Consider the following 18,477-nt stretch of genomic DNA (forward strand, 5'->3'; position numbering starts at 1 on the left):
GATTTTTTAACTTCTTATCTAATTCGTTTTTTAATATAATTTATATATTTAACTATGATATTTATTTATATATTTTATTATATAATAAATATTTAGCCTGTACAGGCTAAAATACTAGTACCAATTATCTCTAAGAATAAAATTAATGTTATCAATTACAAGATTGGAAAAACAAGGAAAAGGAAAACAATGTACAACATACAGGTAACGAAATGACAATTTTTTGCACTTGTATTAAAACATTGGTATACAACAACTTTGCAAAGTGTAGTATTAGATTATTATGCTAACAAAAGAGAAAAGAAAATCTACAGTATATAGAACCAGCCTTGTATAGTATGATAGTAAGAATGCCAATATACCACTGTTGAACTCATTTAGATGGCTTATGGCCCTGTGTTTTGGTTTGGCTAGCTGCTGCAGACATTATGCGCAAACGACTGGCAATTTCTGTGAATGATGGTCTGGCTGCAGGATTGGGTGCCCAACATTGTTCCATTAGTGTTCTCCATTCAGGATCACAGTTACTTGGTATGGTTGGCCTTAATGTGTTATTTACAATCCCACCTGCAAGGGGAAACACATTAATCGTCAATTCTACACAAATTATAGCCTCTTGTCAATGGAATTGATTACAAGTGTCATGAATGTGTAACTTTAAAAAGGATTCGGAGGTCTGTGATTTGTTTGTATACATGATTCACAACAATGATGTAGCCAACCCTACTTAGGACATATTTGAATGAACCTCTCAGAGAAAAATAAGATGAAAAATTAAAATAAATTTCTCCATAAGGTAATACCAGTTGTTAAAGATTTCAGAAAAGTTAATATAAGAAAGTTTCTATAAATTAACTTCTCCAAATTTTAACCGTGCATAAGTTAATTTCAGGTTATGAAGAAATCTATCTTATTTTTCCTTCCTATTTTTCTTTCTTGGAAGTACAAAGGAAATTTACTCAAATCGTCCCTCAGTAAGATTTGGTTGTTATGTTGTTGCTGTTACATAAAGTAGTGGTGCATAGGGGGAACTTGGAAAATAAGGGTCCAACATAGTGGATGATATATAATTAGGAGACAAATAGGCTGAGTCTGTCGTATGAGTTAACCATGTAGTCTGAATTTTTTTTTCCATCAGTTAATCGTTACTGTTACTTATCAGTTGATTCCAACAAAAGATTTATCTTTTCACAGTTTTTAAGTATGTTTTCAGCAATTTGAATAGTTTTAGTTTAGGCATTATATTTTTATTCCGTTCAAAAGATCTATATAACATAAAAAAACTAACACATCTTGTGATACATAAAAATCCTGCGCAAAATGTTAATTCCTTTGCAGCTTACACAATTGGATTCTTTAATCATAATTTCATATGACATCAGGAGAGCTGGAGCTGGAAATGCTTTTTAGAGCAAGGAGTGAAAATAAAACTGAAAACAAGAAAACTTTATTCCATTATTGTCAAAACGTGTTTCAAACTGTGATATTGCACAATTTTGAAATCTTTCTGTGAGCTCTCCATCCAAAACACAAGAAAAATCAGTTTATAGTGGCATTTGTGAGTTGGAGTCTGGAATCATGAGCTCAAAGCACCTTACAAAATTCTACCAGTTTAAATTTAGTTTAATGATGTGATTAAGAGGTTAAGTGTATAATCTTGCATATAATCTTGCATTTTTAGTTGGATCTTCTCATTCCATGTATGTTACGGTCCTACTATTTAGGATCTTTTACAACCCCCTTCCCAATCCTACTTAAAATATCAATTTTGACAACATTGCTTTACTATTATCCAATGTCTGTTACTTCGACGCAAAGTGTCTACACTCTACATTTCAAGAGGACACAGATACTAACGTTCAGGTCCACCACAGTAAAGGTAAAAGAAAAGCATAGGATATTACCTATAATTGCACCATAGTGCATATTGGCATATGGCTCCTCACCAGTCAGGATTTCCCATAATACTATTCCAAAGGAGAACACATCAACCTACAAAGAAAAGGGAGACAAGGGTGACAAACTAAAATAGGTTTCAAGACTTTCATCCCAGTTATGATTGAGAGGTAAATTTGAAATATCCCACATTGTAACCTAATTCTCCCCAGGCCCAGAACAGATATGAACAAAAGATTTTCAAAATCAGTAAAAATAAATCTAAAAATAGAATTAGAATGTTCAAATTTAAAATGGTCAAACAAACATAATTACATAGGAATTTCCTAAAGACCAGAATACTGTGAACTGGTAAAGAGAGTTTTGTTGTCATGTTAGAAGAAGGAAATTTACATCCAGAAAAGAAATTAATACAACTCATTTCCTTAGTTAAATTTCGATTCCGAGCCATGTGATTAGAGAAAAGCATTTCATAAGAGAAAGCTTGAAATATTACCTTTTCAGAGACCTTGTTGCTGCTGCCATTTAGCAGCTCTGGTGCCATCCAAGGCAGAGTCCCCCTCACACCACCAGTAACTAAGGTATTTCGTTTAATTTTGGATAAACCAAAATCGCCAACCTGGGAAGGAAAATTTCTTAGTCAAAATGTACAATGTTTTAACACATGCACAAAAGTGTGATATTTCATATTTCATGCTGGTAGAAAAATACTACCAGACCTGGTCAACATACCTTGCATATTGGACGTAAAGGATCTTTCAAGTTTACAAGCAAATTGTCACATTTTAAGTCGAAATGCACAATGTTTTTTGAGTGCAAATATTCCATTCCAAAAGCTGCATCCATTGCAATTATCAGCCTCTTGCGACGATCAAGATACCTAGATAAAAAAAATCATGCCAAGATTCTTATACCAGAAAAAAAAAAAAAAAAAAAAAAAAACTGGACATGAAATTCGTCACTTGAAGGCTCTTGCTGACACAATATACTTTAGTGGTGCCTATAAATTATGATTATACCAAATCATGAAAGTTATCCAAAAATATTTCCATGCATTCCATCAAATTTGGGGCAGTAGTAACCCTTGATCTTATGCATTATAATAGAAATGCTAAACCTATTTTCAAATGCATTACCTATCCTTGCGAAGTAATACATGCCTAAGAGAACCATCCACCATGTATTCTGCCACAGTGGCCATTGTTCCTCCTGGTCCATGTTGTACCACACCATAAAATGCAACAACATTTGGGTGATGAAGCTTGGAAAGAATGTCAGCTTCCCGCCAGAACTCTACCGTCTGAGAAAAGAAGAAAAAATAGCATCTCACCTCAAAATATATCCTTATCATTAAATCACTTTCAAACAATCATGAAAGAAAGAAGCTATTTCTTATTTCATTTTAATGAAAACAAAAAATAGTGCATGCTATCCAACAGCCATTAAATAACAAGTTACCAGTCTCTCTTGCTCAGATGATCGACCAGTGAAGCAGCTCTTCTTTATTCTTTTTATAGCAACATCTGTTCCTCTCCATTTTCCATGATACACAGTCCCAAAGGTACCAGAACCTAGTTCTCGCAACTCTTCAAGATCTTCATTCTTAATGACCTACAAATTGCATCAAAAACAATGAAATAAATGTGATGAAGTAAAGATTTTCAGGTCAGCACTCAAACACTATATATTGTACACATTTAAAATTAGAGAATTATAAAAAGAAAAATACATAAAACAGCTGAATGACCAAATAAGCATAAACTTTATAAGATCAAAGGAGAGAAAGACAGTCTAAAACATCATAACATGACCAAGAGCTTGATTAACTTGTCTATAGTTGAATATTACGTATTTAGTGTGAAAAGTGCTTCATAGAGAACCCTATCAGCAGATCCATATATATATATATATATATATAGAGAGAGAGAGAGAGAGACTGAACAGGTTTTACAAAGCGAGAGAAAAAGGTCTACAGCCTAGGACATCTATGTTAGATAGATACAACAAAGAAACAGCTTCATAAAAGTTGTACAACAGATAACAGAGAAGCTTTTCTGAAACTCCCCCTCAAGCTGGTGCATATAAGTTGTAAGCACCAAACTTGGAACATATAAACTGAATATAACATCCTCTAAAAGACTAAGTCAAAATATCTGCAGGTTAATCATTTCAGCTGATAAACTTGTACTGATTTTCTTGGACAACAGTTTCTCTACAACAAAATGACAATCAATTTCTCTATGTTTGGTTCTCTTATGAAACACTGGATTAGAGGCAATGGGAAGAGCTGCCTGATTATCATAATATAACTTATCTGTTGAATTTCACAGAACTTTAGTTCTTGGAGGAATTGGTTGATCCAACAAATTTCACAAGCCATAGCCCTATATTCCACTTTTGCACTAGATCGGGCAATTACATTTTCTTTCTTGCTCTTCCAAGATATAATATTTCCTCTAATGGATACACAATATCCACTAATAGAGCAGCTGTCTATAGGAGATCCTGGCCCAATCCATATCAGAATAACCAGAAATTCGGGTATCTCCCTTATCCTCATATAATAGTCCCTGTCATGGAGCCTTTTTAATGTATCTAAGAATGTGAATCACATCATTCTAGTGATCAATATGAGGAGCCTGCATGAATTGACTAACAACTGACTGAGAAAGAGATACAAGATCTTGTAATGGTGAGGTGAATAAGTTTCCCCACTAGGCTTCTATATTTCTCCACATCCAAGTAAGGTTCACCTTGAAATGGTTCTGGTTCTTGATCTGCATACCCTCCTTTTGGCTTCTTTGCACCAAAGAATCTTCATCTATAAGATGTGCCAAGTTCATCCATTCAAACAAATAACTATCTTCAAAGTTCAAACAAGGACACAGCAACTGCATATACATTAAGTACCACTCTCACCTTTTCATCTTTATCTATGATAAAAAAAAGTGGTCCTGCCAAAGACTCATATTGATGTCTTTCTGTATTCTTGCACCAAGTCAGTTTGCAATAGCACCAAAAGAATTTCATGTGACTTAGGCAGTGCAAGATTTCCACCATTGGAACCAACTCAATGTTTGTCCCTCCATAGCCATTGCCACCACCTGCATTCTTTCTTCTTTGTCTACCTCTTCAATCTAAAAATAACTTTCGATTCTGACATCCATAGGCATCCTCACCCAAGAACAAAGGGACTTTCCTTCACGCAACCAGCTAATCCAATCTTGAGACCATTTTGGCATGTACCATGAATTGCTCCCGGATCATGGGAGCTCTAATACCAGTTGATAGAACTGACATAAAAAATAGATGAAGAAAAGTGACAAAAAAGTGTATTATTCTCTTGTACAACTCTCTTCAAACAGCGCCAAAGATGAATTACTATAGTACTCTTGGTATTCAATAGAACCTGACCTCTCCCCACTCTCCAAGAGTCCAATGCTTTCAAAAACTATAAGATACTCTATCTCCACCCTCTTTCTTATTTATGGGAAACATGCCTTATTCAACCGATATATGCCAAATAACCAACTAACTCAAAACATATTCATGATAAGAAACCAATTACTACCTATCCAATAAGAGAACAGAAAGCCAAGGTCCTAAGTGTTAAACCAGAAAGGAATTTTGAACAAACATTCTTTGAAACCTGGGGGAGACTAAAAACGATAAATATTGAAAGATTCTAATTGATGTTATGGAAACCTCTACAGCCACAGTAAGCATTAAATGAAAACGAGAATTGGAAATAGATTAACATGAGTGACGTGTCCAAGTATAGAATGTAAGGATCCAGATCCAATCAACTATAACTACCAATAAACACTTCTGAACTCCAAAGAATTCAACTCTAATTATGTAACCATGATAATTAAAGAAGTAATTAAGAACCAAGTGTGCAATATGTCATACAAACCTTGGTTATTAGCTCTAATACATGGATATATGAGAGAAGAAACTAAGTATATTGTATTTGCTTATACAAATACATAAAAAAAATACATCAGCCTCTAACTTTCCACTCCAGAAATATTCAGCAACTTTTTGATGGATATGTGATCAACAGAGATACAGCCTCATGTACACACAAATGTTATATTGCAGTACCCATATTCAGAAAATTGACATATTTGTGAATTGTATCATATGTAAATGTAAATACTCTAATCTGTATCCATACAATGCAACATAATTTATTACCAAATATTAATGCATAAACTAACAATCCATTTAAAAATGTCAGATAATCAGTAACTAGCTTTCCAGCAGGTGAAAGGCTTTTCAGAAGGGTGACAGAGGCTTCAGTTTGCCCAAAAATATAAAAAAACACGATCCATGTATCAGAAAAGCACACAAGAAATGTAGCATCTGTAAGAACGAGATTTTACCTGCACAGTACTAATATCAATATCTCCGAAAGAAGGATCAAGTGCAGGTAGATTGCTATTTTTTGCATCAAATTTGCCATCCTATGTTAAAGCAAAAAGATCCTTTGTTAGTGGAAAAGCAGATCTATGCAACCTAAAGCAAAAAGGAAAAACATTAAAAATTGATATAGCACCTCAAACTCTGACTCTTGTGTTCTTAGATTTTCCATCATTACATCAAACTGCATACTCTCCTCATCCTTCAGTTGGGATTGATTAAAATTGGACTTCAGTACAGTAGTTTCGGTCTCAATCCTACTATGCAAGTCCTCTTGATTTTCTTCACTGAAATTGAGATGAGAATCTTCATGATGTTGTGGAACTCCATCAGCTGTTAGTGGTGTAACATGATGAGTTCTATTATCTCCTGCTTTTTCTATCACGGGTGAAAAAGCAAGATGATCCTGGTCAATAAGAGAGACATTATCAAGACCTTGTGCTAACTTATGAAAATATGACCATCTTTTAGGTTCATGATTCTCCATATTTATGCTTAAGCCTACTCCTTCTCCGGACGGTGGATGTAGACTGGAGGGGTCTTCTCCAAGTATTGCTTTAGAAAATATATCAGAAAGCAATTCCCGGGGAAATCGATCATCAATATCAATAAGAATGTCACCTTGAGATTGTTTGGAAACAACATTTGAGGGGAAATCTTGATAAAGATCTTTGGTTACATTCCCAGTTACAGTAACAGGTAGTTCTTGTACCATACAACCATCATTAGATTCCTTCCCTGAGGCTTCACCCCAATCAATCTCTGGAAGATTGGATGCTAGATCATCAAGACGCTTAGCAGAGGAAACATGGTGCAAAGAAGGAAGATCCGATTTACCATCTTTGGTTTTGGTTTTGGTTTCAGTTTCATCAACCAAGGGCTTGGTGTAGTTATCCTTACGACAATTCTCAGTTTCCACATCTATAGTTCCTTCATTGCTTGGCAACACTGGCTTCAACTCAGGATCTGTGTGCTCAGATAGTTTTGACTTAATCAGACTGTTTGTATCAGGCAACGGTTTGCTCATTTGATTTTTCGAAAACCCATTGTCAATGGTATGGCTATTTGCAAGCAAGGGCTTTGCAGAAGTACCCAATTCCACAGTTGGTGTTAACATTTTACCATCATGCAAGTTATCACTAGATTCTGTCACTGGATCCTCTGGTGTGACATCAGAAAGTAAATCTGACACATGAATTTGAGAACTGTGTGTGTCATCTGACTTTGAGGAACGATTCAGCAACTCTACTTGCTCCCTTGGAGTTCTTTCTGAATAGTAAATTCTTTCAGGAAGTGGAGGAGGATGCAGAGAACTCAAATCAATTGCATTTGCTTGGGAATCAACATAAGCAGGAACAAATGCACTGCTAGAAGTAGAAGAGGCCTCTTCACAATCCTTGTTCTGAACCTTTTTAGTTGAAGGCAACGTAGGAAGATGCCCCTCAGGCATGGTAACTACAACCGCTGCTTCAGGAAAATTACTTTTCAAGCAACTGTCAAAAGGCTGTAAGGGAGCTGCGGATGCGGTTTCAGAGGATAAAACTTTACCAGGATCACTCCCTTGATTAACTGAACTGTCGTCTATCTTTCTCACCTGCATTGTAGGTAACTGGGAATTTTGTATTTGTAATCCACTAGGTAGATGGTCTTCATTCAGAAACCCTTGCTGATTGTTTAGCAGATGAGGTGCCATAGGAATAGGAGTCCCTCCGACCCCAGGGTTATGAGTGGAACTCAGGCCATGGTGAACAAAATATTGATGACTATAATCCGCAACTTGCATCATTTGGTCACCATAAGACTGCTGATCGATTTCATAAGCATTTGACAAATTTGGTAGAACTGTTTGTGAAGAATGAATAGTCAATGAAGCATCAGATTTGTTAGTCAAGGGAGCATTGCTGATACCTATAGATTCTACAGCAACTCTATTAGTCTCCCTCTCAATAGTTTGCCTTTCCAATTCATGTAAATCATCTGTTGAAAAGCTGACACCAAGTGGGGTTGAGCTGTTTATCGATCCAAAGTCCATGCCATTAACAGCAACAACATATTGGACATCAGAGTCATCACCAATGCTACTGAGAGCAAACTGAGCATCTTCCAAATCACTCATTGAGAACAAAAACAACCTAAGCTTTTGTGAGCGTTCTCTATTTTCTAGAAGATTACATTCTTCCATCATATTCTGCAAATCCTCATCAGAAGATACTGATACCAAAGCATCAAGATCTTCACCAGGAAGTTGATATTTTAGTACATGAACCAGATTATAGATCAACAATGCTTTTTGCATAAGCTCCTGCCAAGATATGTCCTTCCTTAGACGAAGAATACGAGTTTGACCTCCAACATACCTTAGCTTTCCATCACTCGGTCGAGGTAATATTTTGCCACCAAAGCTACAGAGACACTTCATCATAATTGATGAGCTGTCTGAACCAAAAGAAGAGCCATACCCACGTACAAATCGACTATTCTCCTGATTCAATGAACTTCTTGGTATTGATCGAATAGACCCATAATTGCTTCTGTCTCTATGTAATGATGTACTCTGTCTGTTAAACTCTGTTGTACCTTTCTCAACTTTTGAGAGCATAGAAATGTCTGACCTAGTTTCAGAAGCTGCATGACTGATGCCTAAGACACCTTTCAGTTCCACGCTACCAGTTGCATAATTGGAATTGGAATCACCAACATTTGAAAATACGGGCTTCCTGAGATTCACCCTATCTCGCATAAATTCAAGAGCAAATTCCTCACCTGTCTGTATTGAATAATTAAGTACTGGTTTAACATCTGATGTGTTATAGTCAGACGGTCTTCTAATAGCATGCATGCCATCCATATGGTCCTGAATTACTGATTGAGATCCAGACTGGAACTCCTCATTTCTAGGTTCCATGGTATTGTACTGAAGCTGTTTATATAACCTTGACTGTTCCATCATGCCATATTTTTTAGGTCTAAAGTCTTAACAGAATAATACATTATGAAACCAAATCAAAAATAAGTTCTAGACTTTAAGTAATTTTAATACACCATATAAATATGTGATGCATCTGAAATCTGTGAAACTCTCAAGACAAGACCAACTACAGTTTGCCGACAAAACGCAGCTTAATTGTATAGCAATTTCCCTGTGCACAAAACAGAATCAAGGTAGGAAGTTTAAGCAACAAATTAAAATGCAACAATATGATCACTACAGATGGAAAGAAATGAATTACAAATCTACGTTAATGCCAAGTTACATATTGATAGCCTGGATAATTGGCTAAAAACTAACTCTAAAAATTTGTTATGATGTAAGTAAATACTAATTTATAAAGCAGCAAAAGCAAGTTCACATTTTGAGATAGAACAATGAATTTGACAGTAGAACAACACTATTTGGTGGAAAACTCTAGCTTCCTTTCCACGGCTAGAGGGTCATTATGCCTCTCAAGTGTGGCCATAAAACTGGGTATAATATAAAACATCATAACTCTCTCTCTCACTCACACATACACACACACACACATACATGTTTGATAACCTATCTTCATTTAGGAATGACTTGTATGATAATATATCAATGCCCCAACTTGAAAGATTACAAGTGAAAAATTGCTGCGCAAGTTGACTACTCCAGCAACAACAGTTATGGAAACTTGTAACCTCAGCAATCAATTTAGCCCATCTAATGTTTAAGCAATGAATTTCATCACCATAACAAGTTTTGGTGATTTTTACACACCAGACAGAGACATCATCAACAAAACATGATCACCGACATAGCATTCTCTTACTCTAATCTTGTAACACCAAAACTCAACAAAACAAAACCAGGTAACAGAGCATGAAAATGAATCTAGGCACCAGAGAGAAAGGGAATAAAAACCTCGTGTTTGTGCTTGCTGAAGTTGAAAAGGGAAAGATGAAAAGTGAAAAAAGAAGGAATTTTGAAGCAGAAAGAGAGGTTTCAGGGGAAAATCGAAAGAACCCATTTCGGGTTTCTCTGGCTTTCGCCCATTACGCTATCTCTTCAGAGGCTTCGACCCCTTTTCCCGAAAAATGACGGCGCTTTCTCTCTCTCTCTCTCTCTCTAGAAAGCAGAAAATTCCCTCTCTAAAATTTTCACTGGGCACCGCTTCATTCTAATACTTTGGGTTGAACAAAGTTTCGGATATCTCGTGAAGTCGTAAAATTTACCCTTGCAAATTTCTGGTTATTACTAGGAAATTTCATTTAATGTGGCAAGAAATAAAAAAAAAAATGGAATAAACAACTATATTATTCTTAAACAGTAAGATCAAGACATTTTTGTGTTTCTATTCAAGATGAAATAAAAATAAAAATTAAATAATAAATATATATTGATTTAATATTATAATTAATCTATTAATTTTAAAATCTTGATTTTAATAAAAAAATATTTTTTTAATATTTTTAAAATAAAAGAATATAATAATTAATAAAATGTAAAAATTAAAGTGGTTATTAAAAAGTGTATTTCTTTTATATATCAATATAAATTAAATTTATTAGGAAATTTTTTTAAAAAATAAAAAAAAGTGATACTCCATTCACTTTTTCAAATTTTGTAAATAATATTTTGAGTTCAAATTTTGTATACGAAAAATAATATATTTTATTAAAAAAATTAATAAAAATTAGTCATTGAATATTATAAGAGAAAAAAAAAACATATTAATCTCTTAAATTAATAACTTAGAAAATAAATTTATAAAATATTAAATAAATTCTTAAATTTAATTATATATTATTATTTTAGTCTCTTAATATATATTAATATTAGGTATATATTAGGATAAAATATTATTTGAGTTACTATAAGTATTGTTAACATTTTAATCTCTTGAAATAATGAAATTACACAAAAATATTTAAATTTTTAATTGGTTTATTTAAATTTTTAAAAATGATCACTTATTATTATTTTAATTATAAATTTATAATTTATTAGGATAAAATTTATAATTATAAATATTTAAATTTTTAATTGGTTTATATATTAGGATAAAATAATAATATATAATTTATTTAAGAATTTATTTAATATTTTATAAATTTATTTAATATTGACTATTATTTTTACTTTATTATTTTATTAAAATAAAATTATTTATTATTTATAAAATATATATCATAAAAAACATTTATTTCTCTTTGAGGACTAAAGAAAAACAGAGAATATTTTTTCTTGCGCTTCGCGTGGAGGGGAAATGTTTTTCATCTATAAAAGTAAATTTCTTCTTTCTATTTTTCCTTTCAAATAAATCGTAAAAATTTAATATTTTTATTCCATCACTTTTCTTTTAAGTAAATACCTGCTTTAACTTGTCCCTAAATTTGGAAGGTGACCATATTAATCCTTAAAATTTAAAGGTTGTATAAATAAATTTTTAAAAGTGTAAATTAATAATTAGAATAGTCTAAAACTTTAAAATAGGTGTGACTAAAGTGATAATATTAAGAATAAAATTTCATTGAAGTCTATAATAGTGTATGTCATTAATACTTTAATCATTAAAGTATAAAAATAAAAAAATCTCCAACATACAACACATTACTCATTTAAATCTAATTTTCTTTTCTTTTTATAAAAAATATGACTTAAATTATAATATTAACATATATTTAAAAATTAAAATAATAATAAGTGATCATTTTTAAAAATTTAAATAAACCAATTAAAAATTTAAATATTTTTGTGTAATTTCATTATTTCAAGAGATTAAAATGTTAACAATACTTATAGTAACTCAAATAATATTTTATCCTAATATATACCTAATATTAATATATATTAAGAGACTAAAATAATAATATATAATTAAATTTAAGAATTTATTTAATATTTTATAAATTTATAACTTATTTATTGTAACTTATTTATTTTTAGTTTATCTATACCTGTGATGAAATTAGTTCTTTCTTTTCGTATACACAAGTTTTAAACAGTTTTATCCTTAAATTTTAAATAATAAAAAATATTATTAAAAATTAATTATTCTTACAAATTTAAGACTTTAAATTCAAAGACTTAAACAATTATAGACTCACAGAGTATCTCTATCCACTAATTATTTAATAATTTAAATAGGTGAAGACAAAGTCAATCCTAAATATAATCTAAAAGTGCAACTACTTAGAACCATGATTAAGAAGAATTCAAAATTTAAAAAAAATTATATAATTATGTGATTTTTAATATTATTTTTTAAAAATTAAAATCATTTTTATAAGCAATAAACTAAAATCATTATCTTTTATATATTTCTTTTTATATCTATATATAAAAAAGTGATTTGGCTGTAAATTTTAAATTTTTTTTTTTTTATGTATTACATTCACATATGAGTTCTACACAGTGATTTAAAACCGGACCGAACCGGCCGGTCGGACCGGTTGGACCGGGAACTGGTGGTCCAGCCGGTCCGAATCTTAAGTTGGATCGGTTATGCAGTCGACCTGTTTTAAATCGGATTGAACCGGTCAATTTTTCGGTTCAACCGATGAACCGGTGGGTCAAACCGGTTCAACCACTTTTTTTTCTTTTTTTTTTTATAATTTTTTTAAGAACCATAAACCAAAAAAATAATAATAAAAATTGAATTTCTTAATGAAAAAACAAGGAGTCTTATTAAATATAATAATGACTACTTGTTCTAATATATTTGTTTGCAATATATACAACTTAAATAATTTTTATAGTATATTATTAATTTTAAATTATATATTTAATAATATAATATCTATGTAAATATTACATATATTATTTTGTGATATTAATTGCAAGCATATTATATATGTACATATTATTTATATTTTTAATTTGTATTAATATACCGTTTAACATGTAATTTTTTATATATATTTTTACAAAATAAAAATAAAAATAATTTTAAATAAGATAGAAAAATTGAAATTTAAAATAAGATATGAATTTATTAAAATTTATAAGTATAAAATATATTTAATATGAATATTTTTTAATAAAAATAAATAAAAATCGAGTCATGCAGTTCAATTAATGACCTACCGGTTCAACCTTTGACCCACTGACCCTGTACCTTAACCGGTTCAATGACCGGTTCGGTTTTTAAAACTATGGTTCTACAGTTGTCAAGGTAAACATATGATTTACCATGATCTAGGATTTAAGACCAGCTATAAAAGTTTTGTAATTTTATTTATTTATTTATTTATAATTCAATTTTTAAATAATAAAAACAAAATGACATTTCTACCCTTAATGAAAAGTTATAATAAATATTATCAAATAAAAGTATCTTCTAAAATCCTAAAACAAAATTGGAATCATGTCTTCGAAATCGTGAGCATTGTGGCTTGTTCAAAATGAGAAGCATTTGCATTTTCAAAGTCTTCCACTAATTGCTCACAATTTTGTTTTTCCAATCAAGGGAAGAAATGCTTTATGTAGCCTCACCCAAGTGTATTATTGATCACAAAAAAACACATACAACGATCTATTGGAGTTTGGGGTTAAATACTCTCATTGAGGTGCGTCAATGAGTTAGATTAAAACATCTAACCAAACATTAGGTCTTAGAGAAAGCCTAAACAAACCAATTTACGGACCTCACAACCAAAAACAATGCATTAATGAAACCTTTAAAACATAATACAAAAAGTGAAAAATGCACCCACTTCATATTTGTTTAAATGGCACATGTTTTTTCTCTGATTTTTAAAAATCATTCATCTCCTTTAGAATAATTCTATTAGTTAAAATGAGCAAATGAAAAAAATAAAAATCAATTCATATTCAGTTAATTATATGTATATATCATTTATTTTTAAATTACGTATAATGTTTTGTCCTATTAATGAAAATTTTATGATTCTTCAATTTTGAAAATAGTAATTTATTGGACCCTTCTTTTAAATTATTCTTTGAAATTAAAATATTTTTTAAATCACAACATGCATAATATTTAGGATATAATTTAGATGTTAAAATTGATTTAGAAATAAGGACTTTTTTATATATATTATTTTATTTATTTATTTAAATAACATATGTAACAGCCCAATTTTTTAATGGGCCGTAGGCCCAATTCGTTGTCCAGAACGGGCCGTTTCAAAAGTGAAACGGGCCGTTCTGGAATAAGTTAAAGGCCCAAAATTTGAGAAGCAGAACGGGCCGTTCTGGAGGGAGAACGGGCCGTTCCGGTTTGGAGAACGGGCCGTTCTGGAAGCAGAACTGATCGTTCTGCTAGGTTTGAGAACGGGCCGTTCTGGTTTGGGAACGCGCCGTTCCGGTTGAAAAATTTACGTAGGTTTGAAGGTCCCAGAACGGGCCGTTCCGATTTTGGAACGGGCCGTAGTGGTAGGTGGGCGAAAAATCCTATAAATAGGCCTCAAATCCTCTCATTTCTACACACCTCTCATTCTCACTCTCTCTTCTCTTCTGTTCTCTCTTTCGTTCCTCTTCTTCTCTCTGAAGACCAAGAGGAACTCAGAGGATGAGGTTCTGTCCCAGATTTAGTTCCGATCCTTGTTTAAGGAAAAAGAGGAGGAGGTTCTGCCCGAGTTCTTATTTATCCAGGTACGGGGGAAAAAGGAATTATTTATATGTAGAGTTACATGAGGGAATTGGGTAGAGGAAGAGCCCTTAGGGTTATGAATAATTTTATAATTATTTCTGTTTGGAGAATTAATTATCTTATGTGATTCTATATATCTTTAGGATCACGAATATATGTTTAACTTGTAAAAATGATGCTCTGGGAGAGATAACGAAATTATAGAAAAGTGTCTGTAAGTTAGGTTGTGAAAAGTTGGATGATTTCTGTTTGAGAAATTGAGGATCCCATTAGATTCTGTATGTGTTGAGGATTATAGATATGCTAATAATTTTGTAAGAATGGTGATTTGAGAGGGAGAACGAAATTGTAGAAAAGTGCATGTGAGTTAGGTTTTGGAACAATTGGGAATTTTACTGTTTACGTTAAAATTATATTAAATTGATAATTATGTTGTTTGTTATATTAGTTTATGAATGTTATTGTTATATTATTTGATGATCTAGATGATGAATTACTTGAGGGGTATGTGAATCACCATTTTATGTGGATTGTGTATATATTATGGAATTGAGATGTGGATGTGGATGTGGATATGGATGTGTATGTGGATGTGGATGTGGATGTGGATGTGGATGTGGATGTGGATGTGGATGTGGATGTGGAGGTGAATGTGAATGAGATGTGATTGTGGTTCTTCACACCTATGACCAGGGGTGAGCACGGCCCGAGATTGTTACATGAGTATCGTGACCTTGGTTAACATGTCAGGGGTGAGCACGGCCCTAGGTTAGGGATAACGTGACCTTGGCACAGTGTTATATCAGGGGTGAGCACGGCTCTGGATTGTTACATGAGTATCGTGACCTTGGTTAACATGTCAGGGGTGAGCACGGCCCTGAAATAGGGATAACGTGACCTTGGCACAGTGTTATATCAGGGGTGAGCACGACTTTGGATTGTTACGTGGGTATCGTGACCTTGGTTAACATGTCAAGGGTGAGCACGGCCCTGGGATAGGGATAACGTGACCTTGGCACAGTGTTATATCAGGGGTGAGCATGGCCTGAGATTGTTAAATGGGTAGCATGACCTTGGCATAGTGTGAAGTGCAAGATTTGTGATGATTGGTGTGATTGAGGATTATGACGTGATGACGATGTATGATTGATTGAAATACGATATGTTGAAATATTTATGAATATTAAGTTATAATGAGATAATATGTTGTGTTTTCTTATGTGCTATATATATAGATGTTTTCTTTTCTCACCGTGCGATTTGTGGATATTTTAGGTGAGGAAGATCCGGCTACGAGTGACATCTAGAATGCTAACGGTTGAGTTGTGGTTATGCTCTGATATTGTGACATCGGGGCAGAGGATTTTGTTTAGGACATAGATTGTTATATGAAATTCGAATTGTAAATATTATTTTTGAAAATCATTTGTAAACTCTCACGTTTCATTTTTATCGTTGTGGTTATTGAAGAACAATTTTGAAGATTCTCATGTGAACCCTTTTACCGAAATTGAAAATTGTTTTTGTTAAGTTTTCATTATTACAATATATGTGTTGGGGTAGTAAGGGTGTCACATTTAGTGGTATCAGAGCAGGTCGATCCAATCGGCCGTGAGTTGTGTGTCTACTAGGCTTGTTCGATAGATGAATGATGGAATGCATTGAGTGTGAAGCTTATTGATGTGCTAATGTGATGATTGATTATGTTGTTGTTATTTATTTATGTGCATTGTGTTCTCAGGATTTGTCTGTTAGACATGATATAACTTGATGATGCTATTTTTGATTGCTCTTTCTTAATCTCATGATTGCTTAATTATTTTGATACTTCTTGCTTATGTAAGAAGTAGTGGTTGGGTGGCATCGCTCGTGTTGCGAGCATAGGTGCAAGTAGTGGTAGTAGACGAAGTATCTTGCTAACCAACTAGAACTAGTGGAAGCTTGGATGTGGGTAAGAAATTGACTTATCGAATATATTAAGAGTTTACGATTGGTGGCGTTTCTGAAAGTTATAGTGGTAATGATTGAATCCAAGAGGTTATGTGTCGAGCATTAGAACTTTGAGTGTTCTTGATGAAAGGTCAAAGTGTTGGTGATTTCCTTAAGTTTTGATGCTTGCATATTAATCTTGTTAGGGGTTAGGTTGCATGATGTAACGACCCACTCTAGGCCGTCACATCAATAACCAACCAAAATAAAATAATATAAAATAAAGAAAATAGAGCAAAAGCCAGCTACGCTAGAGTGTAATTATACCATAACATATAAATTGTTTCCAAAATATATAATATAATCTTCTATAGCAGAGTCATCATCCTTAGTAAAGTTATACAGTAATCCAAAAAGATAATATAATTACAATGTCATGAAAACATCAAAATAAGACACCCTAGGTGCTGGTCAAGCTCTAAACCTAGCCACTTCTCAAAGCAGCTATCCAAAAGACTCCTTGTTATCCCAAAGCCTCATACCTGATCTGCTCCCCCACATAGTGAGATCATCACAGTCCACATCATGGAAATATAAGGGTTAGCACATATAAAACCAATCATAGTACATCATAATAAAATATCATTAAACAAATATTTATCCACAGTATTTATCCAGACCAACAAGTCATTTTCAAGCTAAATATAGACCAACCCAACATATAATGTATACACGTCCATGCCAATGTATACATATTTTATGATAATAAAATAATCCATAACCAATGTATACAATCCATACCATATGTATACATATTCCATATCCAAAACAAAGTCACACCACTGTATAATCCATGATGTAACCAACACATCCAAACCAAATGTTGGCCTCAACACCATCCAAACCAAGTGTTGATACGGTGAAACATGTCAGCAACCCATGTCCCACGCCTAACCTCTCATGGAAAATATACAGTTGGATTACGTCGTCACGTAACCCTGGTGGGGCCACCTCATCCATCGGTATGACTCGGCCTAGACCCATACCGGTAGCAAATAGAATACTTAGAGGAGTACTTCAGAATCCACCTAACATCTGAAGTGGTTTATTATATGACCTTTGGAAAAGTTTCACATTGGAATCCTCACCATGGGATTCCCAAATTCCATATTTTTCCAAAGATTATATCCTGATCTCACCAAGAGATCTAATCCATACCATAACCTTACTCCTTAAGTCCTATTTACTTTTCCAAACCACATACACATAGCATATTCCATAATTAAACATAACCATAACCATGCCAATTTGTCAATATAATAATAATATAAATAATTAAATATCCAAAACAACCATCAATTGATCCAAATTATATTATGTGAAATGAAAATCTCCACATAAAATAGCATATTAAAATTATACTATTCCTATCATGCTCATACACACTAGATTAATTTTATAAGCACTACCCTTACTTGGATAAACCTGAACTGAAACTCGGGCAGAACCTTCTCCTCTTTCTTGCTTAAACAAGAACCGAAATTCGGGCAGAACCTCCACCTCTCTCCTTAAGCAAGGACCGAAACTCGGGCAGAATCTCCTCTTCTCCCTCCTCTTTTCTCTCCCCTGGCAGAACCTCCTCTACTGGATT

At 32.9% G+C, this 18,477-nt stretch overlaps 1 protein-coding gene across 1 annotated transcript; it reads right to left on the reverse strand.

The window, feature by feature from the left end:
* Nucleotides 1-205: 205 nt before the first annotated feature.
* On the reverse strand, nt 206-10,449 carry LOC109792070 (RAF-like serine/threonine-protein kinase 20). Its single transcript, XM_083061767.1, has 9 exons — nt 10,205-10,449; nt 6,458-9,461; nt 6,285-6,365; nt 3,355-3,507; nt 3,033-3,196; nt 2,629-2,776; nt 2,393-2,515; nt 1,905-1,992; nt 206-567 (listed from the first exon to the last, which is right to left on the reverse strand). Exons 2-9 carry the CDS (start codon nt 9,269-9,271, stop codon nt 374-376), a joined length of 3,765 nt encoding a protein of 1,254 aa, XP_082917893.1. The 5' UTR covers nt 9,272-9,461; nt 10,205-10,449; the 3' UTR covers nt 206-373.
* Nucleotides 10,450-18,477: the final 8,028 nt, after the last annotated feature.

Source organism: Cajanus cajan, chromosome 8 (genome assembly GCF_000230855.2).
Source record: "Cajanus cajan strain Asha chromosome 8, NIPB_CcT2T_4, whole genome shotgun sequence".
NCBI classification, from domain to species: Eukaryota; Viridiplantae; Streptophyta; class Magnoliopsida; order Fabales; family Fabaceae; genus Cajanus; species Cajanus cajan.

Coding starts and splice junctions, on each gene's coding strand:
- LOC109792070 (XM_083061767.1), bottom strand. CDS start 9,271: ATGATGGAACAGTCAAGGTTATATAAACAGCTTCAGTACAATACCATG. Junction 3,197..3,354: donor CATCTGAGCAAGAGAGACTG/GTAACTTGTTAT, acceptor TTCTTTTCTCAG/ACGGTAGAGTTCTGGCGGGA. Junction 2,777..3,032: donor GTATTACTTCGCAAGGATAG/GTAATGCATTTG, acceptor TTTTTTATCTAG/GTATCTTGATCGTCGCAAGA.